Genomic DNA, 26,697 nt, shown 5'->3' on the forward strand with positions numbered 1-26,697 from the left:
AGACTTCCTTCCCCTGAAGGGCAAGCTGGCATTTTAGAAAGCATAAAGATGCCTTCAATCCACTAGTAGGATTCTGTTTTATTCTTGCCTCACACGTCCTCCACCATGACAGTCAGGATTAGGAAGTTCTTCCCAAGGCACCCTGCAACAGAAATTAAGAGTCTTTACAAGCAATTAAGAGCTCATGACAGACCACCAGTCCTGAAGTACTCAGAGCTGTGTTACCCTTATCACACACCCCTGAGCTTGGAAGTAGACCCAGTGGCCTTAGTGGAATTGCTCCCAACCCAGAATGCTCAGGTGAATAAGGGCAAATGGAAGTGAGGTGCCAATTCCCCGACTGAATCAAACTTACCATGACACTGTTGGAACAAGGCAGAGCAGAAGCCCATGTCTGAACACCACAATATTTTCCAAATGTGGAAAAGATACTGTTCTTGGAGCTGAGCACATCCATATCATCCTGTTTATACTAGGGAATTTCTCCTTCCTGTGTGGCTCCTCTTCTTGATCTGATGTCACTGTTGGTTCTTATTCCTTGGACGTTGGGAGGTACAAGCTTTGTCAGAAGCACCTTCTTAAAAAGTCTCTTTCTCTCCTGCACTGGCACATCTCTAAATAAACCCTAAATCAGAAGAATATCATGACACAAGAGGCTGCATTTATATAATGGCTGATATGTTAGCTGGTGAAGCATCCTTTTACCAGTCAGGGATGTAAAAATGATAACGGAGGTTTTCAAAGGGAGCTCAGTTCTGTGCCCAAGCTGGAGTGGAAGGACGGAGAGTGTCAAGGAAAAACTTTTTCATCCACCCATGCACAAGGATCCCAGATGAGTGGACACCATGTACTTAAAAGCAGCTCAGTAAAATTGGAAGCAGGGAGGTAGCTCCTGATGAGACTGCTTATGGCAGTCAAAGCGACGCCTCTGCAAAGCCTCTGATCACTCTCAGATCACAGAATTATTTAGGTTGGAAAAGACCTCTAAAACACTCTGTTATTAAGTATTTGAGAGGGAGACTCAACTTGCAAAATTCAGTTTATTTTTCACTTCACCCAGACACTAACACTGACAAATAAATGTCCAGCCAGTGCCTCAACATCTCCACACTAAATGCTCTTGTAAGAAAAAGCATTTCATTTTCAGTGAAGCCCTCCTGCACAGCCCTTGGAAAGAGGTGGGCAGTGCCAGTCACTAGTGATTTGGTGAAGATTAAGGAGTCAGTCAGTACCAGTGGGTTCAGATGTGATGGTTAAAGACCAGGGATGGCTCCTAGTGTTCCCTTGAAATGCATCCTGCGCCCCTTTCTGCATTTGGGCTTTGCAAGGCTGAGAGAGTTCAGAGATCACCAGGGCAGTGAAGGTGCTTTCCAGCATTCACTTTGAGCAGCTGCAGGGAGGAGATGGATTACCTATGAAGACTGCAGCATGGAAAAGACCCTGTGCCTTTGTGTCATGGGAGAAGCACTTCGTTGCCCATCGTGGATTGTCATGGATAAGCCCCAATAATAACCAATCCTTTAGAAATGAGCATTTTTCTCCTCTACCAGAGTGAAATGGTAAATCCTGCAACCTACAGCCCACCTGAAACACTCCAAAAATCCTAGAGATAGATGTGATTCATGAATGGATGGAACTGTCAGGGAAGGGAGAAGGGAAGGCAGGGTGATACAGAGGACATCAGAAAGCAGCACTGTTACTAGCATGTGGTCACAAATGGAATAAATTCAGAAAGTGATTCGTAGACAAGGCAAGGATGCAAAATAGCACCCTTAGCAACAGGAAGGTAGAAAAGGTTTGGTGGCCCCTGGATGTCAACAGGAAGGAGGAGGAGGTGGAGGAGAGGTTTCAAAGTCATAGAATCATGGAATAATTTGGATTGGAAAGGACCTTAAAGACCATCTAGTTCCTAACCCCCTGTCATGGGAAGAGACACCTTCCAGTAGACCAGGTTTTCAGGTTTGGTTTAGGGAGAAAATAAAAGCTGTAGGCTGTTGAAAAAGTGCAATTAGCATTGGTAAATACACATCATCTACCCTCCCTCCAGCTCTCAATGGGATTTGGTCTCTGCTCCCTGAGCCAGGACAAGGTGGACATGAGCAAGGCACTGCATGGACTTTCTACTCGAAGATATTTTGTATAGAAAATAAAACTTGTGCCACCCACATGACTTCACTGTCCATCTTTGCATTTGCAAACACTTACAGCTCACGCCAGACTGGTCTGAGATTAGCAGCCACCTAGAGGGAGTTAGACTGTGCCAGCCCAGCTGTCCCCACAGGCAGGCGTGAAAGCGGCAACTCTAAGCAACACAAGCCTCATTTGGACAGACATTTCTTTCACTTAACTGTGCTTCTGATTGAGAAAACAAGATCAAGGAGGAGGTATTTGTCTTCAGCATTTATTTATCATTGGAAAAAGAACCCTTTGAGCAAGCAAAGATCACAAGCACATCACAATCAATTGGCGGTACATTAATGTCTGTCTGTGTGTGTGTGTGTGTGTGTGTGTGTGTGTGTGTGTGTGTGTGTGAGAGACTCTCATCAGAATATCAACAATGAAAAAGCACCACAAGGAGGTGTGCTTAACATGTTTACAAGAGACAATTTGTGATACGCAACCAAACCCAGGCCACAAAATATTAATTAGACACTTCCTATCTGCCTCCAAGAGGCAAGAGTTTGTGGAATGCATGGGCACCAGGTTTTGGCACCGGCTGTGCTGCAAATGAAGAAGCAAGTGATTAGTGTGCAAAGCAGTCAGAAAACAGGAGCTCAGCAATTAGCACCATTTTGCAGAAAGGAGTAACAGTACAATACAGTGAAAATGTGAAAGCAAGCAATAGCACAGGAACTCTCACAGGGTAAAAAGCAAAACATTTCTTTTTTTTCTTTTTACAAGAAAAGTAAAACATATTACAAATCAGCAGTGGAACAGAATCAGCATTGTGGTAGCTGGAAACACAGAACAGCAGAGCACTGTTTCCCAGTGGGATTGACAAGTTCAGAGCCCAAAGTGAATTTGAAATGGCAGAGATTTGGTCTCCTTTCTGATAAACCTGAGTGGGTTGGATGGGCATAGAGTCTGTGGAAGGTACAGCAATGCAGGATTTCACCCTGAGGCTTGCCTCTGCTGTAGTTCCTGGTATTCAGTGCAGTGCCAGCCCATGTGCTTGGATGCGTGTGTGCTTGGATGCATGCTGCAGATGTGGTGCATATGGAACACAAGCCGGGATTTCTATTCCTATTTTGTTGATGTGAGAGGAAGGTGTCCAGGCCTTACCAGTCTCCCAGGCTCTTTCTGCAAAGAAAACCTTTCAAGGACCATTCATCCCACCCAAAGACAGGTGTCAAAAGCAGGCAGCTCAATGGTCCTTGGAAAGTTCCTTCAGTATAGAGGGAATTAAAACCACTGGCTAACACTTTATACCTAGCTTTGTAGTGAGATCATGGAATGGCTTGGGTTGGAAGGGACCTTCTAGTTCCAAGCCCTCTGCCACCAAAAGACTTCATGTATTATGGATACAGAAAGCTATCTTTTGACCACTCACTGCGTATGTTTCAAACACTGTGATAGATGCTCTTCCTTAAGAAGAAACCATCCCAGGCTGGATAATCAGCAGTTCATCCAGAGCCATGGAGATGCTTGGATGAGGTGGTCTGAGCATCTTAGTGATGTTCCTTGGTAAAATTTAGTTCATCTTGAAGTCAAGGGCTAAATTCTCATTGAATTCCAGGTGAAACAGTGGCAAGTGTGGTGTCTCTTTAAATGTGAAACTTAGGGCTGAAAAATAAAAGGAAGAATTGTTTTGCATGGTCTGTCCTTATGAAAGATTGGTGTGTTGAGCCATTTGAACTGTCTAGTGCCTTCCTGATGTGTTCTGCCTGCTGTGACATACCATCTTCACAGCTTATGCTACTTATCCTGTAGGAAAGGACATTACTGAGGAGTGTGAAGATACATGAAGCATCTTAAAAGGCAAGGAATCACACCAAGTCTTGGGAGCTGCTCTTCTCTGGCCAGTTGTCCCTTATGTGACAGGTTGGAAGAGCTGTGAGCAGCATGCCTCCCCGCCAGCTCAACACAAGCCTTTTGCCAAGCTGCTCTGGACACGGAGCTGAGCAGTGCTGCAGGGGCTTCTGAGCACTCAGAAAAGCAATGATCAATATGGACAGGTCAGCATCTCCATGAGGCATGCACATAAAAAAAAAAAGAAAAGCAAGAAAAAAAGAAAAAAAAAAAAAAAGCACTACATTCACAAAGATTTCCACAGTTTTACTTCCTGGAGGATTTTCCCTGGTTTCCTCCTAAACAGCAGAGGTTTTAAATATATATATATATTTCTATATATGAATATATATTTTCCACATACACAACCTGACTAGCTCATAGCACACAGTTCTAACACAGCTAAGCTGGGAATTACACCACTGAATTCAGAACACTACATTTACTGATACTCAAAGGTTTAGGCTGTTAGCGCAAGGCAAACAGGACACATCACATGATACACTGAACTTGGCATTTATTCATTACTAAGGCCAGCAAATGTCACTATCTGTATATCACAGAGCTTTCCTCCTCATTGGAAAAGTTCACTCAACCTTGTAGCCCACCACTCATTTATGTTTCCAAAAGACTAATTCTAATGGGATGAAACCCCAAAAAAGGGACTCCTCACCCTCCCAACCCATCCATTTTTTCTGCTAGATAGCTTCACATCTCTAAAATACCCCTAGTAATAAGACTTTCCTTATTCCACCACCTCTACAGCAACACACCACCTCTCCACTCTACTTCCCATCTCTGTCGTCATGCTTCCCAATTGTCCACTGGAAGTTTCAAGGTGGACTTCATATTAGGAGAGAAAATTTGGAGCTGCAAAAATAAGGAACGAGAACCCTGCATCTTAACTTGCAGCCACTCTGCTATGGGAGAGGACCCAATCCAGAAGTTAGGCACATAAATTTGGATTGGGACCACAACTCTCCCACTGATCCAGTGGCCCAGATTCCGTGGCATGCAATGCCATTCTTTTGGGCCAGTCCATACTCGCTGACAAATGGTCCTGCTGTGTTTCGGGCTTCCAAACTGGTCCTGGGGATTTCCTAGTTAGTGTAAGAGCACAGTAAATATGACTGAAACCCTGAGATCTTGTCTGGAGGGAGTCTAGGGATCCCAGTAACTTTTTTATGGCCCTCTTGAGTTGCCCATGAGCCAACATGAACATAAACAGCTGGAAGAATAGACACAACGGGGGCTGACAGCTCTAGCCAACCTTGGTGACACATTTCTTTCTACCCCTTGGAAGGCCATGCCTGCAAACTAAACCACTTTTTGAAACCTAGCTCTGCCTATTGACATCCCAGAAGTGAAGAAAGCAGATCAAGATTCAAAACAAAACAGGAATAATTAATAAGATCCATAACTTAGGGGAAACAATAGGGAAGAACAACCTGCTGTTAACCTAGTCTAACCTGCCATGTGATTGGCAAGTCTTCACTGCTCACTGCACCTTCCCTCACCAATTTTTTTTTTTTTTTTAATCAAGGACTTCAAGTGCTATTGATGAGTGAAGTTGCCTTGATGCAGCTAGATGTACTCCCAACTACCCTTGGGGAGGATTTGGCCCTTTACTTCCATGGGCTCTCCTTTCCTGTCGCTTCTTGGAGCAGAATTCCCATCAGTGTCAAAAGGGGAAATCATTCTTGGCCACACCATTGATTTTGGTGTATTTACAGCATATCCACGGCACCATGAACGAACCTGATCCTCTCTGCCTCCAAACCCTTTACCTATTGACACCAATGGGAGATGACAACAATGGCCAACCCAAAAAGGCCTCATGGGATGAGAGCACAGCCCTTCCTTGGCTCAATGGGCACTTCCACGCTGTCAAAGCACCGAAGAACCAAGCCCAAGGAAAGGGACAAGCTGTTGGATGTAATCACTGTTGATCCATCACCTTCATCTCTTAGGACCCTGCTTACACATTCTCACATCCCTCACTCTGTGCAGAGCCGTGTTGTGCAGGCAAAGCAGAACAACCTGACCTCAGAAACAAGGATTTCCTAATCCTCCTTGGAAATAAAACAGAAAAGCTTCTAATACAATCAGAACAAAAAGCAGATTAGAAGCCTCTAATTAATTTTGTGGCCTTTATTTAATCAAAGGGGGGGAAAAATAAAAAAGGAAGGAAGAAAGAAAGAAAAGGAAAAAAATGAGAAAGAAAGTGCAGTGACATTTACTCTTTTGCCTCAGCCAGTTTATTGTTCATCTCTTTACTTTTCTCCTTATCTTCTGGCTTTGCAGTATTGGAGGTCTCGGCGCTCTTTTTCTTGGCAGCCCGGCCAGATGCAATCTGCTTGTCTTTGGCCTTTTTCAAGGGTTTATGGCTTGTTGTGGTCTTTTTTGGTTTGGAAGGCTTTATGCTAGGCTTTTCCACCTGCATGGAGGGCGACAGGCAAAACAACGACATAGAGATGGAGAAAGAGAGAGAGAGAGAGAGAGAGAGAGAGAGAGAGAGAGAGAGAGAAAGAGAGAAGGAGAGACACAAGGACAAGTGGAAAACAGGATTCAGATCTGAAACAGCACAAATGTTACTTATCTGCTCATCTCTGCCCTGCCACAAAGGCAGGGGACCAGCTGAGCTTATGCTGAGCGGCAAATGGCCAGCTCCTTTCAGGATGCCCTGAAGTCAGTGACCCTGGAGCCAGGAGAGCCCATTGTATCCAGATCAGGATAGAGCAGGGTGAATAGGAGAGGGAATATTATCAGTCATTTTATCAATTTCTGCATCTTTCTCTGACTTCAGGAGGGGTTTTACAAACCCACAGAGGATTGCCTCTCTGGAAGCAGAGAAATGATGCTCAGGTCAAAGAGGCTGCTATAAGTCTCCATCTTTCTTGCAGGAGAGGACTCCTCTGTTTGTTTGTCCCTATCAGATTCCCAAAATGGAGGAAAATTACCTTGGGATACCAGAACACTAATTGGCACATGAGAAAATTCCACAATATCTTGTTTCTATGCCCCCAAAATACAGTTACAAAAATTAAGGGAGAACAGAAGTCTTCATCTCCTACATGCTCACCCTGCAATGCCTCTCAGTCCTCACAGATCTAATCACTTATCACTTAGGGAACAACTTATGGTCCTCTGTTTAAAACTTCACAGACTGACTCCTTTAATATGCAGATCCTCTGCTGGTCCTGGAAAACAAGGCTGGAGAACATTTCAGCTCGGGCCCTTCTCAACACATGTTCTTTATCTGGTCAAAGCCAGAAGTGTAAAAAAGTGTCAAAATCTGTGTAATGCTCTGAATTAAAGGCAGATGTCTAGCTCCCAGCAGAAAATGTAATGTGGGGCTCCTAAAGTTTTGGAGAGAGGAAGAAAAAGCTGCCTGGGTAATTACATAGGAAATGACAACAGAAAAACCTCTTCATCTTGGCCCTACCCTCACTTGACATAGGGCACTATTGTCCCCAAAGTGCCTCAAGCTGTCCTAGAGCCCACAGAATTCTAGAACAGTTTGGGTTGGAAGAGTCCTTAAAGAACATCTCATTCCCTCCCCTCTGCATAGGCTGGGACAACTTCTACTACACCTGGTTGCTCCAAGCCCCTTCAAACCTGGCACTGGCCACTTCCAGGCATGGGGCAGCCACAGGGCCTCACCACCCTCACAGCCAAGAATTCCTTCCCAATATCCCTTCTAACCCTGCCCTCTGGCAGTGTGAAGCCATTCTCCATTGTCCTGTCCCTCCAGGCCCTCGTCCAAAGTCCCTGTCCAGCTCTCCTGGAGTCCTGTTAGGCACTGACAGGGACTCTGAAGTCTCACCAGAGCCTTCTCTTCTGCAGGCTAAATAAACTCCCTCAGCTCTCCCAGCCTGTCTCCATAACAGGGGTGCTCCATCTCTTGGAGCATCACCATGGTCTCTTCTGGACTCAGTTCAACAGATCCATGTCCTTCCCATGCTGAGGACCTCAGAGTTGGAAGCAGCAGTGCAGGTGGGGGGGTCTCACAGAGCAGAGGGGCAGAATGGAACAGTGGGGCAGAATCCCCTCCCTGACTTCCCTGTCCATGCTGTGGGATCAACCCAGGACCCTGTTGGCTTCCTGGGCTGGCAGCGCCCATGCTGGGACATGTTTAGCTTTTTATTCACCACCATCTCCAAGGTGGATCCCAAGATGCTCCCGCTGGTTGGAATGAGGATACAACACAAGGGGAGGGACAGCAAGCAGTGTTCAGCCCAGCCTGACTGCCCTGGACACGTCTCACCAGGAGCAGCGATGGCCCTGGGTCCCCTCTGCCGTGTTTCTCACCTTTGGAGGTTCTTTGTAGGGCTCACAGTAGAGAGTGCGTATCCTTCTGCGTTCCAGGTATTTGTTATCAGCTGGAGAAGGCTTACTGGTTTCCCCCTTGAACTGAGCACTGTAACTGGTTTCATGGGTCATTTTCTCCTCTGGTGGCTTGTACTGGGGCTTTGCTTTTATCGCTTTCACCGGCTTGACATCTATCCAGGGTCTGAACTCATTTCTACAGATCAAAAAGGAAAAGGGTTCAGGAATTAAACCAACAGGAGAGCAATGATAACATGGGAATGGAGTCCTGCATTGATCAACCAAGTCTATGTGGAAAGGATTTTGCCTCCATCCAATCAGATTTACATAGAAACTGTCTGCCAACAATTCATTTTTTACCTCATCCAAAACCTATTGGCACATTATGAGAAATTCAAATGAAATGTAGTCTATTAAAATCAGTCAGTCCTGGACAGCCCTTAGCCACACCTGTAAGCAGAAATTGGTGTGATCCCACATACATTGCACCTATTAGACAAAAAAGCTTTGTTAATTCCATACTAACAGGTAAATAATTGGGACAAACAGATAATTAATTAACACAATACCAAGTAAGATGTAAACTCAAGCAGAGCAGGGAATGCAGTTTATCAGCTATATTTTGAGCTGTGGCTTCCCTTTATTAACTGATAGTGGATTCCTGAATCACAGGGAAACAATAACACTATCTTTCATTTCTTTTGGATAGAGCTGAAACTCCTGGTAGAAGAAGCCCCAAACACAGTTAAAAGTGTGGATCAGTGTCTTCTGGACACATTCTGCTTCCCATCCACAGCCTCCTTCTCTTCCATTTTGTAGTTCTTCCGGATACAACACCTTCCAGGTTTGAAGCAAAACATTTCAATTTCTCTCTAAGACTCAGCATTCACCTGAGGATGGGGAAGGAGAAACCCTAAAGGTGTTGCTGACTTGGGGGGTTGTGCTCAGACATAGACCAAGACAGTGTTTAGATCCTTAAAACTCCAGTGCAAGCCAGAATCTATCCTACCAGTGCTGATACAAGCCCTCTGCAAAGGAGTAAACTTTCCTTGAAAATCACAAAGCTGCAGAATGGTTGGCCAGGACCTTAAAGTTCATTTCATTCCAAGCCCTTTCCATGGGCAGAGACACCATCCACTAGACCAGGTTGCTCCAAGCTCTTGTCTTAATTTCAGGACTTCCAAGGCATTAAGCCTTTTAAATTACAGACCCTGCCCCTCCTGCCTGTTTCATTTAACCACTTCTGGGTTGTATTACTAATTTTCTGCCTTTATTACTAGGTGTGCTGGTTTAAAAGACAAGTGTCGACCAAAGAAGGCGGGAACCTTCCAGGAATGGAAAATATGATCCCCCTCCTTACTGTTATAACTTCGAAATTATAGGGATCTCAGGTAAAAATAAGGGGAAAGGAGAAACAGTTCTTTACTAAAACAGATATATATATTTTTATATATACACACATATACATATACATATACATATACATACATATACATATACATATACATATACATATACAAACATATACATATACATACACATATACACACTATAAATATAAATATAAATATAAATATAAATATAAATATAAATATAAATATAAATATAAATATAAATATAAATCATGTAAAACAATTCAGACAAACATCAACGACAACATGGTCGTCCACAACAGCAACAACAACAACAAAACACAAGGAGTTCCCCGTATCAGCCTTTTCCCGCCATCCGGCGCCGCCCCTTCGGTGCAGTTACGCTCCCAACCGCCAGGGGCGCCCATGGCTCCTGCTGAGGCAGAGGCTGCAGTGACTCCCCCGAGGCTGCAGGGGGCGCTGTTGGCTCAGGGTGAGACAGCGGGCGGCGCTGAGCCGCCCCAGCGCTGATGGTGGCCTCGGGAGGAGAGAGGAGGTGGGGGGCAAGCGATGGTTCTGTTTTCCCCTCCCTCTCACATGGAGGCTCCAGTAAGCAGCCGCGAGGTGCTGTCTCCCTAGAGAGAGGAGATGGGAGCCGGGTTTTCCCCTGAAGCACCCAGGCAGATGTGGAGGAGCTTTCTCCCAGCAATGGCGGGTACTGAAAAGTCCCAGTCCCAATAGTCGCTGCTGAGGGCGGCGGCCCACCAAAGATACTTGCTTTTACAAATAAACTTCAGGTTAGCTGATAAACTAAATGAGACATTGAGAGATGAAAGAAATAATGGGGAAGAAAAACTCCTGAATTCCGTAAGAATTAAAAATTAAAAGGGAAGGTTATACATTAGAGGGAAATCTTTGGGATCAGGTGTATCGGGGAGTCTGTACCTCTCCAGTACCTCAGGCAGTGGGGAAAGAGAGAGGGAAATGTGCCCAGGAAATTAGGACAAAAGGGAGGCTGTGTCCTCCAAAAATTCTAGAGACCCCAGGGGAATGCCCCATGGCCTCTTCCTTTATTCGAATAAAGCCAGAAAGGACTCCTCTGTCTCCTTTTTGGACATAAACCTCTGGTGTTTTGTGGATTGATTTTCCTAACAAGGAGAAGTCCAGCACCAAACCCACAACTGGCAGAGACCGAACCACCTCCAGCTACAGAAACTCCCGACCACCACCCCGCTTCTCCCCTCCCCCAGAGCCATTCCAATGATATGCCAAGGCCCTGGCTACATCTTTTGTCTTTTAAATCAAGGTCCATTCACCATCTCTATGACAACAAATGGAGGAAAATTCCCTGAAGAAAAAAAGAGAAAACCTAACCTCCAACACTCGGGAAATTAACTCTTTGTAAGGGGGCTGCCGGTCAATCCCTTCCCGTAATATTTTTGAACACCTTAATCAGCTTCAACCAAACTTGTCAAACGGCAATGAAGATATTTGGTTTTACTTCTGTGAAAATAACCAGCTGTGTTGCGTTCAGAGAATCAGGAAAGCTTAAGTATGGACATGTGCATGTCATCAGAGGATGCTCAGGCAGGGATGCTAGGGCCGCAAAAGGTCACCTGTTGTCCTGGCTGAGGACAGAAAACCCAGCCCGGCCTCCTTGCCTTGCCTGCCCTGTCGTCTCTTGCAGCAAGGAAGGCAAAATCCTTCCACGAGTTCCAAGAATTCCAGTCGGAGCTCTGGTTGTCAGGGAGTAGAGCAGGGGGGTGGGGGGAAGTTTGACACCACCTTTCCCTTTGTCCTTCGAATCATACGCTCGACTGCAGAGCACCATCTTGGTGTTTGTGTGTGTGTCTGTGTGTGTGTGTGTCCGGCATTTTCGGGTGTCTTTTCGTTCTGGGGGCAGTCCATGAGACTTAGAAATTTATAATCTGTGAAAAATGCGTATTTTATGATTGGCTTTTTGCAAATATTAAAATTAATGTTATATGTGTTGTGTTAGAAAGTTATGCTGTATTAATTTTTTAAAGTAGTGTGTAAAATATAATTTTGGGTTATAACATACTGTTAAAATAGAAACTGTGCTATGTAAGATACTTTTTTTAATGAGAGGACTCGCACTGAGATAGCAGTCACAGGACGCCTAAATCTTTCAGAGAAAGAGAATTTATTGCTCCCTTATCAGAAGAAACGAACTTCTTCCCACCTCGGTTCAGGCGTCTTCTGGAGAAGTCAGGATTCAGAGGAAGAAGCTGACACTGACCAGACAGAATGCTTTGTTTGAATGGAATTTATGCATCATGTATGAGGTGTATGAATATGCAGCAGGCTATTGTTTTTAAGGGTTAATCCTCTGTTAACGGGTGTCCTTTTCAGGCTTATTTTGCCCAGAAAGAGGTACCCGGACTATCTGTAAGTTTGTGTTTTTATTGTCTCGTATTGTCCAAATCTCAGTTGTTCAAATTTTTATTACTCTAATTATATTACTATTTTTATAACCATTTTATTACTATTAAACTTTTTAAATTTTAAAAACAAGTGATTGGTGTTTTTCAGAAATCTTTTTGTTATTTTTGTCTGTTGCTGCTTGTTAGTAAACTGTTATTTTTTCTACTCATCTATGTTTTGTGCTGGATTGTTAGAGCCTATAAAGGGAGACAATTCATTCCAGAGCATTCTCCTTTAAATTGCCTCAAATCCAGCCAGAATGACAAACTCAAAGTTCATCCTAAACTCCTCAGAACAGGTTTCTTCCTAGGATCCACTTTTGTTCCAAAGTAGACTATATATATTTTTTCAATATGTGGAAATAAATAAAATGATGGACTAATTCTCTCTGCCCATATCTATCTGTCTCTCAGATTTCTTTCCTAGTGTTATAGATGGGTAATGCGATGGTTGGCCCTCACAATTAAGACATTAATATTATGAGTATGTTAAGAAGTTTTATTGATGTATAGTTATGTTATTGTGATGTGTTCTCCCCATAGTGCTCTTTCCCCTCCCATTTTATTGTTGTCACGGGATGGCCTTGGTAGTCAGGGCATTTGTGGGGAGGGCAGGCACAGCATGACAACACCTGACCTTCCATCAAACTGCAAGAAAGGAGACTCCACCAATGGACAGAGAAGAGCTGACTGACGGACTTTGGGAGGGCCTGGGGTTACCTGATGCAACACCAGCAGTATAAAAAGTGGAGCAGCCATTTTGTGGGTGAGCACAGGGTGGTTTACTTCCATGCCCCCAGCGCTGTAATTTTTCCTTATTCAGTGTTTTGTTGTATTTTGCTAAGGTTTAATAAACCTTTGAAATTTTAAAAGTGAGTATTGTTTCTCACACTAGCGACTTCAAACCCCATTAGCTGTTTTCTGTTGTATTTGTGGCAGAAGTAGAAATCTCAAAGGTGAAAATCACAATAGCTTTCCTCAAGATCATTGAATGGGCACATGGGGAATATCCAAATGGTGTTCTGCAGCTGAGGGAAAGAGGTAAAGTTCATGTTTCTCACTCATTCTCAGAGGACAGCTGAACGATCAGCCCCCATGGTTCACCAGGTCAACCAGCAGGACCAAGGACAGGCTGCGTTTACAGATCCAGAGACAAAGGGTGAAGGCTGTTGTACTGTGGATGTAGGGAGTGGATTTTAAAGGTGGAACACAAACCAGGATTTATTCATTCTTCTGCTTGTAGAATGCTGGTTTATACAAAAGTGAGTTCCGAAGCAGCATGACTGTATTTGTTACCATAGTGCCTAGCAATTTCATTAACAGATATATTATGCAAACATAAACATGCAGGAAGTGACAGGCTTTTCCCCCAAACTCCTGTGATCTCTGCAGAAAAGGCAAAGAAAAGCCTTCTACTCCCAGTGGGCTGTCAGGGAATGCATTTCTGCAACAGAGCTGGGCTCTTAATGCAACAATCAGTTTCATCTGACTGAAAAATGAGACTGCTTGTCTCCATCCTTGTTTTGCTGGTCTGAATGCAGATGTAACAATTCTGTGAGTACTCAGCTCCACTGTTCTTGGTGACTGGATTTCACCCTTGACTACTTTATGTCTCTCAAGATGAGCCTTTGCATGCAGATAATAAAACAGCCATTCTTAGGTGTGTGCACATTGATGTACTGTGTCTACCAGCTCTGGAATAGCTTGGCCACAACCTCTGGAAATCAAGGATACAAGGCTACTGATCTAGAAATACCACACTCTGTTGACAAAGAAATTCTAAATACCAGTGTGCCACATGTATTCAGTGCACATCTAGAAATAGCAGGTTGCTCAGAGAAGCTGTGACTGCCTCATCCCTGGAAGAATTCGAGACCAGGCTGGATGGGGCTTGGAGCAATCAAGCCCCATCCAACCTGGTACAGTAGAAGTTGTCCCTGCCCATGGCAGGGGGGGTGGAATAAGATGACCTTTAAAGGTCCTTTACAACCCCAACCATTCTGTGATTCTGTGTTCATTTTCTAAATCTAAATAATTTTCAGGATGTTTTAACATAACCAGCTATTACACTACAACTGGTCCCTTCAAGTATGTGAGAGAGCATGGGCCACATATGGAGCTCTACCACATCTGGGATGGACCAGCCATTCCCCCTTGTTACCACACAGGCAGAATCAGACTGGTTTGATTTGAAAGGGACTTTAAAGTTTATGTCATTTCAACTCCCCTGCCATGGGTAGAGACAGTTCTGACTAGACCACTGAAACACTCAGTGTGTCCAGTTCTCCATATCTGACGTGACATCCAGAGGACGCAGAGACAGTGGAAGTAGGAGAGAATCTCTGACCATTTACTACAGCTACATGTGATGCATCAGGCTGGTCTCAAAGCCTATTATGATATTTAGGCAACACATAAACTTTAAATAAGTGTTACTAGATGTCCTGGATTGTAAGATAAGTGTGTTTTCTATTTGCCATCTCTTAGAGGTGGGGCAGTTATCTTCTGTTAATTGGGCAGTTTCCTTTATCTCTTCCACAAACCAGTCCTCCCTCTGGGAGATATCTTCTGTTCATGGGCCATTGAGTGTCAGTGCATGGCTGATAAAGTTACATCATCCCATTGTGAGATGTTCTGCCCAGGGGGAGGAGCCAAGCATTCCTACCTGGATATAATCTGAGATTTTGGGACACCAGAGCAGACTTTCCACTGGATTCCCAGAGGAGCAGCTGCATTTTCCTTTGGTTCCCAGAGGAAGACCAGGCCCATCTACACCACCACCAGACCTTCAGAGGAAAACTACACCCTTCTACAGGCTCACTGCTCCAACAGAACCATGTCTGCCACTCCAGGAGGACTGCAGCCACCATTCCAACAGGGGTGTCAGGGCATATTCTGTCAGTAGGGTTTTTTGTTTTGCTTCTAGGGATGAAGAGGATGTCTCCGGAAGGTATCCTAAATCCCCCTTCCAAGTCTGATGACTCTCAGTCAGAGGTCTGTCTGATACTGTTCAATGTCACCATGACCTTGTGTTGTCCAAACAGTGCATGGCACAGCTACACTCTCTTGAGGCAGTTGTACTGTACTTCCTATGCAATGCCCTGTTGTTGGAAGTCTTCAAGGTCAGGTTTGTCAGGACTTGGAGCACCCTTGTGTAGTGGAAGGTGTCCCTTGCCCATGGCAGGGAATTGGAACTGGATGGTCTTTAAGGTCCTTTCAAACCCAAACCATTCTGTGATTTTGTCATCTGGAACTGGCGTGATTCTCCAGGATCTTTATTTCACTCAGAGATGTTGTGTTATACATTTAAATTCTTCTTATATTCAGCAAAGAAGTGAGAGAAAAATAGTACCTTTAAGAGTTAATTTTAAAAAAATATTCTGGATACAGTAAAAAATATCTGTATTCTAAGGTACCATATTGGTTGCTCCTGTAGCACTAAAACTTATGCTGGTTTGGAGTAAGATCCTGTCATTCGGAGACTTCCCTCATTATTATTCAACATTCCAAGGCAAATTTGTGGGGAAGGTACCCAAAAAGTTACAAATTCCTTCTGCAATCTGAAATGAGCCCTGAAAATGTTACTTTCCCCTTTTTTCCAGAACAGTGGGTCATAGTGGTGTCTGGACCTTTGAAGAATTCTGCACACCAAATTAGCTCTCAAAGTATTCGAGGAATGTGCTGAAACCCATCCTAAAAGAGGTCAGCTCACTTAAACCTGTGCTTAAGTAGCAAGTATGCACCATGGACCAGATCCAGTCTGGATGTAACCATCAGGCACAGCTTAGTCCAGCTCTCAAATTCTTTATCAAAGATTTTCAATGCTTTTAATTTTGCTGAGGAAGATTTTAAGAACTCTTTTCACGTGAAATGGAGGGTTGAACTGAAGTAGTGGCCAATTACATGTCTCCTAATTTTCTGCCTCGTTCTGGTCCCAGCCTTACAAAGAATAATTAGAATTGACAGGGAACCCAGTGCTGAACTGAAATAAAACTCAGTGAGAAAGAGAATATCAGGTGTCAGGTGACCTTTTGTGAGCCATGTTCAACAGAAAAATTTCCCAGTGAGGTTAAAGAGAGTTTATGTATCTACAGTGCTGATGAGAGCATAAGGCTGTACAGGACAGGGCAGATGCCTTACCAATGCATAGGCAGTAGATCTTATCAGATGACAGCAGCCTGGGGAGGTGGTGGCCTGATCCATATCCATTAAAGCCTAGCCTGGTCTCCACAGGTATCAGTGAACACCACACTGCTCTTGCGTGAGGCTTTGTCCACCCTGGTTGTTTTAATTGCATTTTCCCTTTGACTGAGGATTGCTGAAGTTGGTGGCAAGATGAAAGTGACCTGAACACCCTCTTTCAGCCCAGCCAGGGCACACTGGGGTTAAAATGAGCTCCCAGTTGTCTCTGGAGATGCTTGTCAAGTCCTGTGTAGGCACGGACTGCCTTTATCTACTGAAGTCAAAGGAAAGACAAAAGGGGGAAGGAAGGACAGAACAGGGCAAGGTTTAACCACTTCAAGCTTCCACCTTCTTTGAAGGACTTTAAAGAGAGGCTACATTTGCTCAGCAACAGCACAGGGTGTTCAGTGTATTCTGCTGACAGCAGCTCTGCTGGCACTGAGCCAGGCCAATTCTCTCTTCTTGATGTACACATACAAAATAATGAATAATGCAGAAAAAGGAGATGGGGACTTCATGCCGGAGGCCTGCACAGGAGAGATATTTCTAGCTTAATCTGGAAAATAACATCTTGGTGAAAAAGAAAAAATATTCCTATTTTTCACTTAAAAAAAAGAAAACTTTACAAAATGTTAGGCCTGAAACATTTAATTAATTCTAAAATGAAACTTTAGTTTCTTTTTCAGTTCCTTTAATTCTTTCCCATCCCATTTTTCCCCCTTATTCTATTCAGGACAATGCCAAAAACTATGAATCCTCTTACAAAGCAAAGTGCTGCACAAGGAGTATTTCAGAACATCAGATTTCTCTTTAATGTTTCTCTAAACAAAACAGCAACAAAAAAAGAGACACATTTGAGCCAAACTAAGCAGAAGATACGTCCAGGATTTTCAAATTATTTTTCCTTTCTGGAATGCAGTGTCACTTACTCTTAAGTATTCTCCTGCTCTTAAAACCAGAAAAGAGGAATTTGGTGAAATGAAGTAGTGGGAAACCCAAAATCCATAATAATGGCTGGTTGAACTCAATGCCAGAGGAGGACGCTGAACTTCAGTATATAATGGGATTTAATTAAGTCATGGGTGTTTAGATGGATATCAAGAGTATTCATAGTTGTCTTCAGCATTTAACTGCTCCTGAAAAACCATGAACCAAAGCAGGACTTATTCCATGATACAGGAATCTCCTCCAGCCCCTGTCTGGTTGTCTGGTTCTGGCTGTGATTGGCCAAAGATACTGGCCTAAATGGGTTCCAGATAAATTCTGCTCAGAAAGGATTGCTTGGATGAGGAGCAGGCTTGTGTTTTGATCCCAAAGCTGTTCTCTTTTCTAAGGTGAACAAAAAGAAATACATTTGGGCTCAGCCTAAACAGGTGCATTCTCCTGCAAACACAACTGATTTTAAAGATAAGCCTGATCAATGGTTACTGCTCTGCAAGAGCCAAAACCTGCCTCCTAATCCATTTCCAGCCCCAAAGGAATTCTGCCCCATGCTGAGGTCCCTCATGCAATAGTAAACAATGCAATGTGCTCTTGCCTCACAGAGAAATAAACCTAAAATTCTGGGCCAGAGTGATTTCTTGCTTTGCCTGACATTTTGCTGCAACACAACATGTCCTCTGCACCCCAAAATACTGGAGCTGTTGGAATGAGTTTGCAGGAAGCAACAGAGATGCTGCGAGGGCTAGAATCCCTCTGTTCTGGAGACAGGCTGGAGAGCTGAGGGTTTTCACCTAGAAAAGGTTCTAAGAGACCTTAGAGACCCTGCCAGTTTCTAAAGAGGCTCCAAGAGAGCTGGAGAGGGACTTATGACAAGGGACTGGAGTGACAGGACAAGGGGAATGGCTTCCCATGGACAGAGGGCAGGGTTAGATGGGATATGGGGTAGAAATTCTTCCCTGTGAGGGTGGTGAGGCCCTGGCACAGATTGCCCTCAGAAGCTGTGGCTGCCCCATCCCTGGAAGCATTCAAGGTCAGGTTGGATGGCGCTTGGAGCAACCTGGTCTAGTTGAAGGTGTCTGCCCATGGCAGGGGGCTGTAACAAGATGATATTTAATATCACTTCAAACCCAAACAGTCTGTGATTCTGTGATTCAGCCATTTAATTCCATTTTCCATCCAAGCCTTCTTTAGTTAAAAGGTCAATTTCAACCAATTTCTATTTTCAATGGTCTTGTCAGCATACAAATTTGCCACTGCAAGTGCAAGAACACCCTTGTCACTGCCTGCTGCATCCAGTGGCCCATCTCTAGCTCCTACAGGGAGGCTTAATGTCAGATTTATCCTCTAATCCCTGTGCTATTCTCTTGAACACAATAATTTACTGTCAAGCTTCAGTGAGTTTGTGAAAGGTACAAGGAGGCTCCTGGTGGCCAAGAGTATTTTTTTCCCAAACATTAATAATCAACCTCTAAGACATGCATACACACACACACAAACACATGTACAGAGAGCTAGTCTGTTTGGATAAGCCAATTGTGTACAAAATCTAAAGCAATGTGAAATATATTAATGAATTAGTTTGAAACTTGGGCAATGGACAATGGGGAGTGAATGTGAGCAGGATGGGGAGGGATCAGTATCTCTAAAGATCCCTGGTTAGGGCCCATCAAGCACAGCACTGGCACAAAAGAGGAGAAAAGTACTGAGCCTCCAAGAGTACTGAGCCTCCAAGTAACCTCCTTCAGTTACTGGCTGAAGGAGGTTCTGATCAAAACTATGTACTGGAAAGGATGAAACCAAGTCATATGGCAGAGGAGAGCCATGTTGCCATCCATTTATAAAAGCTGTTTGAGTCAATAGCCCCCAAATCATGGATATTGCATTGCCCACCCATGCAATGTGGGCTTTTGTGGTATTGTCCACAAGGGTCCCAGGATGAAGGAAGAGATGAGAAAGTTGACTCCATGTATCAAAGGCTTGATTTATTATTTTATGATAGATAATATATTAAAACTATACTAAAAGAATAAAGAGATTTCATCAGAAGGCTAAGCTAAGAATAGAAAAAATTAATAACAAAGTCTTGTCTCTGACCGAGACCGTCTGGGCAGGTGATTTGTGGTTGGCCCTTAATTGGAAACAATTAGATGAGACCAACCACAGATTCTCCCTGTTGCATTCCACAGCAGCAGATAAGAATTGTTTACAGTTTGTTCCTGAGGCCTCTCAGCTTCTCAGGAGGGGAAAAATCCTAAGGAAAAGATTTTTCATGAAACCTGTCGGTGACAGGCTTTCAAGGAGGAAGAATTATTGTGCAGGATGTCATGATTAAAACATCACAAAACCAGGACTGAAGGTGACAGTGAACACTGCAAAGGGCCAAAGAACTGAGTAGGATACAAAGTTGTGGGTGAGTAACTCCAAGAGTAACATCCCAGCCCGCCTGTAGAGGTGCCTGTATGATGCAAAAGGATGAGATAAATCCTCATGCTCAGAGTAAGTGGCACATCTAGGCAGCTTTGTCACATGAAATTGACTTTACAGACCTCGGGGTAAACACCGGCACCCCCAGGATTGTTTCCTTCTTTCCACTGCTGCTTTCAACTTAGATCTGCTCTCCAGCCTCCAGCCTTCACCCAGTGCCCTGTGCTCCCCAGCCATAGGGAGAGCACAGTCTGAGCCTGATAAAAGATATCCATCAGCATCTGCAACAGCCCAGGAGCCCAAAGCTATCCCTATCTCCTGGCAGCTAAACACCTGCCAAAGGGAACAGCATGGACTCTGGGGAGCCTAACACTTGGAGATCCCACAGCAGAAATCAGAGAAACCAGGTAAAGGTGTATCTGGGGATCTGCAGAGAGGTTAAACCAAACAATACTGACACCTCCTGGTGTGAATCACAACCCTGTGGAAATTTGCCTGTTTATACCACTCTGAATTTCCCTGTCTATTATAAACTTACGGGTTCTGCTAAGGAAGGGACATACGTTGGCTGTTCCATGTAGTAGTTTTCATGTTGTCTCCATACAGACTCAAGCTGTACAGATTATGAACTCGATGTTGGTGTCACCAAGGAAGCCAGACCATGCAGCCTGCTGGAAAAGCTCCCAGCGTGATCAGAGCCTGAGCTTGCTTGCAGAAATAATCCATCTGTAAATGTCATGTTCACCCCTGGAAAATGGGTCAAGATCAGGTCAAAGTTCTGCCAACATGCTATTTAATTCTGTTCTCCAGTGGCTTGGTCTAGGAGCAGCAACTCAGCCCCCTTGCCCTCCATAAGGACAGATGACTGTAAAATTTGCCACACAGTAAACAAACAAAGCAGTTCAGAGCATGGATGCTTTGACACAGCATCTTTATCAACAGAGTGCTGTAGGACTGGGAAAAGTGTTGCTACAGGCAGATCTGGATAGGCTGCACGAACCAGGACATCATGGGAAGACCCTGTAGCAGGACTTCTGCCCCTTCCACCAGAAAGTTTATCTGTTGTTTGTTAGCTGGTGCAATTACTCAGGGAATCTTGCTCTGAGTTAAGCACCACATAAGCCTTGGTGGAAGACAGTTTTGCGTTTTATTGAGTTATTTTGGTGCCACAGGGTTGATGCTTCCAGCTGACAGTAAACATCTTGCTGTGGAAGCAGATGTGGGAACATAAGCTGGAATTTCTGACTGACAGATAGTTCACTTTACAAACTATAACAGCTACACCATATTTTCAAAAAGCAGAAGTCTTTGCATATTCCTCAATGTGTGGAGTCTTCTCCCTGAAGTCAGGATGCCTTTCCTGGTTACTCCCCTGGTGGTTAAGTGATAGGACTTCGTGTATGCCATCATCAATTGGTGGTAAATTACACTGACTCCTCATCTACAGTGTTTCTTTGCTAGCTGTAACATAGATACATTTATATGGTGCGCTGTTTTATGTAATCTAGTAGTAGTCTTTTGTTTTATCCTGTGTAGCAAGTAGCTCTGTTTAAGGCCTTTCATCTGTTAAACTTCTGTCTTTTCAGTAAATAAGTCATTTTATAATAAACCTGATTGGTCATTCTTAAGAACTTGCAAGCCAGAGCAATTTAGCCGTGGGTCACCTGAGTGAAGCTGCTGCCAAACATCTGAAACTAAGGCTGGGTTTGTCTCACGCTCTCACTCGATCCATAACAGAGCCAAAGTGCTCTTCTGAGAGCCTACTGGGCCAAAGAGCATCCCAAATCTGACTCTCTGTTCAAGACAACACACACAAATGCACAGAAATACAGACGTGAATTAAGTAGGCTCATCTGTTAGGGTCCCAAGAATAAAAATTCTTAAGAAGACACCTTCATGTTAGGAAAAGTGGAAGAAATTGCAAAGACAACATAGCATTGGAAATTCTTCTCTAAGTGTGAAGATTTTTTAGTGCAGTTCATGGTGAATGCAATGAAGTATTTCAAATATCTGATGGGATGCAGAGAAACTGGCAGCTGCCTGCCTCTGCTCATCCCCATGCAAAAAGGGCACAATGAATCACTGAATCTTTAAGAATGGAAAAGTCCTCTAAGATGATCAAGTCCAACCAGTCCCCCCACACTGCCAAGCCCAGCACTAACCCATATTTCCAAGTGCTATAATAATTTGTCCCTTTTAAATCTGTGTTAAATCCCTCCAGGATGGAGACTCTACCACTGCCCTGGCCAGCCTATGCCAAGCCTGAACAACCCTGATCTGATGGCCTTCTGAGCCTTTGGTTCTAGTGGGGTTCTTCGCAGAGAGATGTTTTCAGCGCCTCATTTAAAGTATCTGAAGACACAATTTACAGATGAACTAAAAATGCATTATTTCAGCTCATCAGAAAACTTCAGCATATGCATAGTGGCCCTTAGCTGCTCCATAGAGGTAAATATGGACAATAAAATCTTCCTGAATGAGAGTTTCATACTGCAAAAGCTATGAATGAATCCATCTGAATCCATTATGTGACTTGCAAGAGGAGAATCTGGTGCAGCAAAATGTGCTAATGGACACCTAGGAAAAAAAGCTTTTTAAGGTCAAATGAAGCCATTGCCTTTCACAAACTCAGTGTCATCAGTCCTTGAGGGAGATCCAGCAGCAGGATGAGGAGAGAAGCCAAAGGCATCAGCTTTCAGCAAAGACAGGACAGATGGTTGGTTAAAGAATTGAAGAGCTACTGCCCAAGGTAATAAAGGACAAGTGCATCTCACTACCTGGCACTGCTGACAACACCTCTGGTCCAAATTCACAGAATATCAGAAGGGTTGAAGGGACCTTAAAACTCATGTCACTCCAATCGCACTGCCATAGGCAGGGACACCTACTTGGGGCACTACAAGGTTGCCCCAAGCCCCACACAGCCTGGCCTTGAACGTTTTCAGGAATGTGATAGCCACAGCTTCCCTAGGAAACCTGCACCAGTGTTCATTCACGCTGCTAGTGGGGAAGTTCATTAAGTCCCATTACTCTCATAGTGCGGGACAGGGATTGCTGGGGAAACCTTTCCTCCCAGACTTTATGGGAAGCTCTGCTGTAAAGCTGCTTGACTCCATCACCAGCTCCTGCCCCTTCTCCAACGGGTGATACTGCAGTCCATTGCATGGGAACTGCAAGGTTTGCCCTTGAGGCAAAAGATGGAGATGGGTGGTAGTTGGGTACACAAGTAAGATTTTGTCTGAATTTCTTCAATTATTATCCAAATCATGGGAACAGAAGGATGGGTCTTTCTGGAGAAAGGTCAGGACATCACTGTTGACAAGAAGTAGCCTTTCTGTCGCAGCAGGGTAATTCAACTTGCTGTATTTTGCTGCTCCCTGCAGGGAATCATTATTTCCCTTCTTCCTTAGTGTTTCTCTGAGATTTCATTTCTAGTCTGCATGACAGTGTAATTGCCCACATGGCAGGGTGGGAGGGAAGCTTTGGGCTCTTTGGCCGGTTTTTTCAAAGCCTTACTAGCGAGGCATTCCATGGCCCTGTGCAGTTTGGTTTTACTTGGCTAGCTTGGTTTTGTTGGCCCAGGTGAGAATCTTTTTCCATCCCTGGCCTTGGAGAAGCAGCAGCAGCAATCTTTAAGCTGCCTTTGAGGTGAACTGAACAGCTGCTGGTCCGAGACCAGAGAAATGTGACTGGCAGCAGCGGGAGATGGGTTGCTCCGTTCCAGCCCCCAAACTTCAGGAAATTGAGACAGGGAGAGAAAGCCCACCAAGAGGCTCCAGCCCAGTTGCTTTGTCTGCCATGGAGAGGAGTTTCACAGTAGAGAGTCACCACATTTTCATCTGCTGCTGAAACTGCTGTGAGAAGCTCCTGTTTGTTTGGTTTTTTATCCTGAGAGAGAAGCCGGCACCATTTTGTACTGCATGCTGTAGCAGGTATTTTCCCTGGCATCTTGGGTTTTTGTTCCAGTGTGTGTGTGTGGGTAAGGCTTGACAATTTAATATTTAGCAGTTATTTATGTTTTCCCCCCTTGCCTTGTGGAGATTCTGTGTGTTAACAAAGTGTTGGGTTTGGGTTTTTTTCACTTTCATCCATTAATATTAATTTCCTATTGGTAGAAAGAGATTGCTGGAAGCCTTTTAGAGGAGATGACTCATTAGAAGAGTGTTCTCTCCTAAATTTGTCTCAAAATTGAGACATCATAATCAGAATTTCATTTAATATATTAAAGCAATTCCAGTAGGCTTTAACTGAAGAACTAGTCACCTGGTTTCAAAGAGTTTACATGGCCAAGGTGAGAACAGGCAAATGCTGGGAAAAGGAAGGTTATGAATAGGGATCCCCATGAACATTCATGGAGGGGACACTGAGGAACAAGGACCACTAAGTAAAGAAGCAATAAACCAAGTCCCATTGCAAAGTTAATACCCAGAAAATCAGTGTTGCATCCCAAAACATAGAAGGGGATGCTGAGGCAGGGATGCCTTGGGAAGAGACACCCCTTTAACTTGGGGTGACACAAAGAGATGTTCTCCCACAGTTCCTTGTGCCTTTATGCTAATGATCCAAGTTATGTCATCCCTTTTCCCTCCCCAGTTCTAGAATGTTTCCTGCTCCTGTTTCCCCTATTGGTCCCCATTCCTTGCAGCTCCTCCCCTGAATCCCAGTTAGTTGTTACCCTCTAATCCTGCCTCTGCATCACCCCTGTTCCCTCAATCCATTGTCCCTCAGATCCAACATTCCACCTCCCTTGTCCTGTATATAACCCTGGATCCTTTGTTCCTTGTCCCTGGTTCCCTTCAGTGTGCTCTTAATAAACACCCCTGGAATGCCATACAAAGAACCCCTCCCTTCTGCTTTTCTCTCTGTTGACCTTCCAATAACAACACCATGTGCTGAGTGTGCTCGGTGCACTGAGCTATCCCCTTCTCGAGGAGACGCTCTCGGGAAGGCGGTGGCTTCGGCATCAGAAGAATCACAGCATTGCAGAGTGGTTTGGGTTGGAAGGGACATTAAGGACTATCTTGTTCCAGCCCCCTGCCATGGGCAGACACCTTCAACTAGACCAGGTTGCTCCAAGCACCATTTAACCCGGCCTTGAACAATTCCAGGCATGGGGCAGCCACAGCTTCTGAGGGCAACCTGTGCCAGGGCCTCACCACCCTCACAGGGAAGAATTTCTTCCCAATATCTCACCTAACCCTGCCTTCTGTCAGTGTAAAGCAATCCTCCTCATCCAGTCACTCTTTGTCCAATGTCCCTGTCTGTCTCTCTTGGAGCCCTTTTAAGTACTGGAAGAGGTTCCAAGGTCTCCCCAGAGCCTTGGCCCTGTGATAATAAAGTTTTTCCTTGCATTGAGCTGGAGCAGTGACACACGGCTGAAAGTCCAATGCAAAGAGAGTTTTGAATAGCACCTACTTCTTCTGTCCATACTGCTTGTAGAATTTATCATCTAATTCTTCAGTTGCCTGGCATTATCCCTGTGTCCCCCTTCAGTGACCCTGCAGAGCTGAGGGAGATACTGATATGAGGTTACAGCTCCAACTGCTCTCATGACAATGGATGCCTACAGAGTAGACAAGCCTGCAGCTCAGCTCAGAGACCAAGCAGCCAGGATAACCTCCTGTTTTCTGTTCTATCACTGAACTTTGGGGTTGATGTTAACAACCAGCTACCATGTAAGTGATCTTATCTTTTAACATCTTAGAGCCTCCAAGCCAAAAGCACCTCCTGTGAAAACAAATCCCACACACACAAGCTTAGGATCCAAAGACACCCAATTTTATCCCATTTTAGTGTATACAGTCAAATACAGACATGTAATCCAAACTTCTTGTATTTATATATGCTTTGTGTACATAATATCTTATTCTTTGAAATGGAAGGAGAATTCAAATCCATGATGATTTATCCATCCTCAAGGATGGATAGCAGTAGTCCCACTGTGCAGAGGTTTAAAATCAAAGAATCATGGAATAGTTTGTGTTGGAAGGGAAAAATCATATAGTCCACCTTCCCTGAAATGAGCAGGGATATTTTCAACTAGATCAGCTTGCCCAGATCAGGTAACTGTTTATATTTATTATACAAATAAAATAATAATTAAAAACCATCATACTAATTAAATACATACTTTTTAATATACTATATAAATATTTACAAATACTATATAAAATGCATAGTAATAAAAGTATTGTTGCAGATATTTTTTGCAAGAGCTATTCTCCAGAAAACCCTTTAATCTGTCCACTGGGGTACCAGGTCCAACAAGATGACTATTCCACAGCAAACACTTCTGCAGCTTGATGAGCTGCATTTCCCCATTTCCAACCATGTCCCAAGTGTGTAACACATGTCAGGGATAGCGAGACAGGCTGCACACAACATAGGTAGTATAACACAGCCTTGAATAATGCAATACAGATGTGGATGAATGCAGATTAACCTACATTTGGTCCAATCATCTGCCTCTGCCATTCTCACATGTGTGTATTTGAGGTTGTCCTATTTCTTTACAAAATTGTACATATATAATGAATCTAAAGTATTTTTTAACATTCAAAAGTGACAAGCCAGTCACTGGCTTTGACTGAATTCTGCTTGTCAATTGGTGCCTTCCTGTGCAATGCCACCACTGAATGTTTCTGTAGTTGAAATTAAGCTATAATTCTTTTTAACTGGAAAAACTGTTACAGATCTGGGTGTGAACTAAGTAGATGAAAGAAGAGAGATGAGACTTGAGCAAAGATAAAGGATTACTGAGCTAAGAGAAAGGCTGAGTTGGATTTCCCCTCCCATCTTTCCCCTTAATACTGTGTTATTCCAAAGGCTGCAAAATCCAGTTATAGAATTGGTTTGTGCTGTAGACATTAAGGTGCAGAGTTTGCACAACATATGTGGAATTACTGGAGAGGAAATGTGGATTATTCCATTGAAGTTGCCCTGGGTGCTGTGAGGAAGGTTATTCTACAAAGCACCATGAAAATCTAGGACAAGGCAGAAGGGGTTTAAACTGAAAG

General features: G+C 44.0%; 1 protein-coding gene across 1 annotated transcript in view; it reads right to left on the minus strand.

Annotated features, from left to right (window-relative positions):
• Nucleotides 1-5,687: 5,687 nt before the first annotated feature.
• Nucleotides 5,688-26,697, minus strand: part of MAP6 (microtubule associated protein 6) — a 37,115-nt gene continuing 16,105 nt past the window's right edge. Inside the window, exons 2-3 of the mRNA XM_009098894.4 lie at nt 8,320-8,533; nt 5,688-6,445 (exon numbers count right to left, since the gene is read on the minus strand). Coding sequence (XP_009097142.4) covers nt 6,245-6,445; nt 8,320-8,533 — 415 coding nt within the window. The 3' untranslated portion in view covers nt 5,688-6,244. The remainder of the gene's footprint in view (nt 6,446-8,319; nt 8,534-26,697) is intronic.

The sequence above is a fragment of the Serinus canaria genome, chromosome 1 (genome assembly GCF_022539315.1).
Source record: "Serinus canaria isolate serCan28SL12 chromosome 1, serCan2020, whole genome shotgun sequence".
Lineage (NCBI taxonomy): Eukaryota > Metazoa > Chordata > Aves > Passeriformes > Fringillidae > Serinus > Serinus canaria.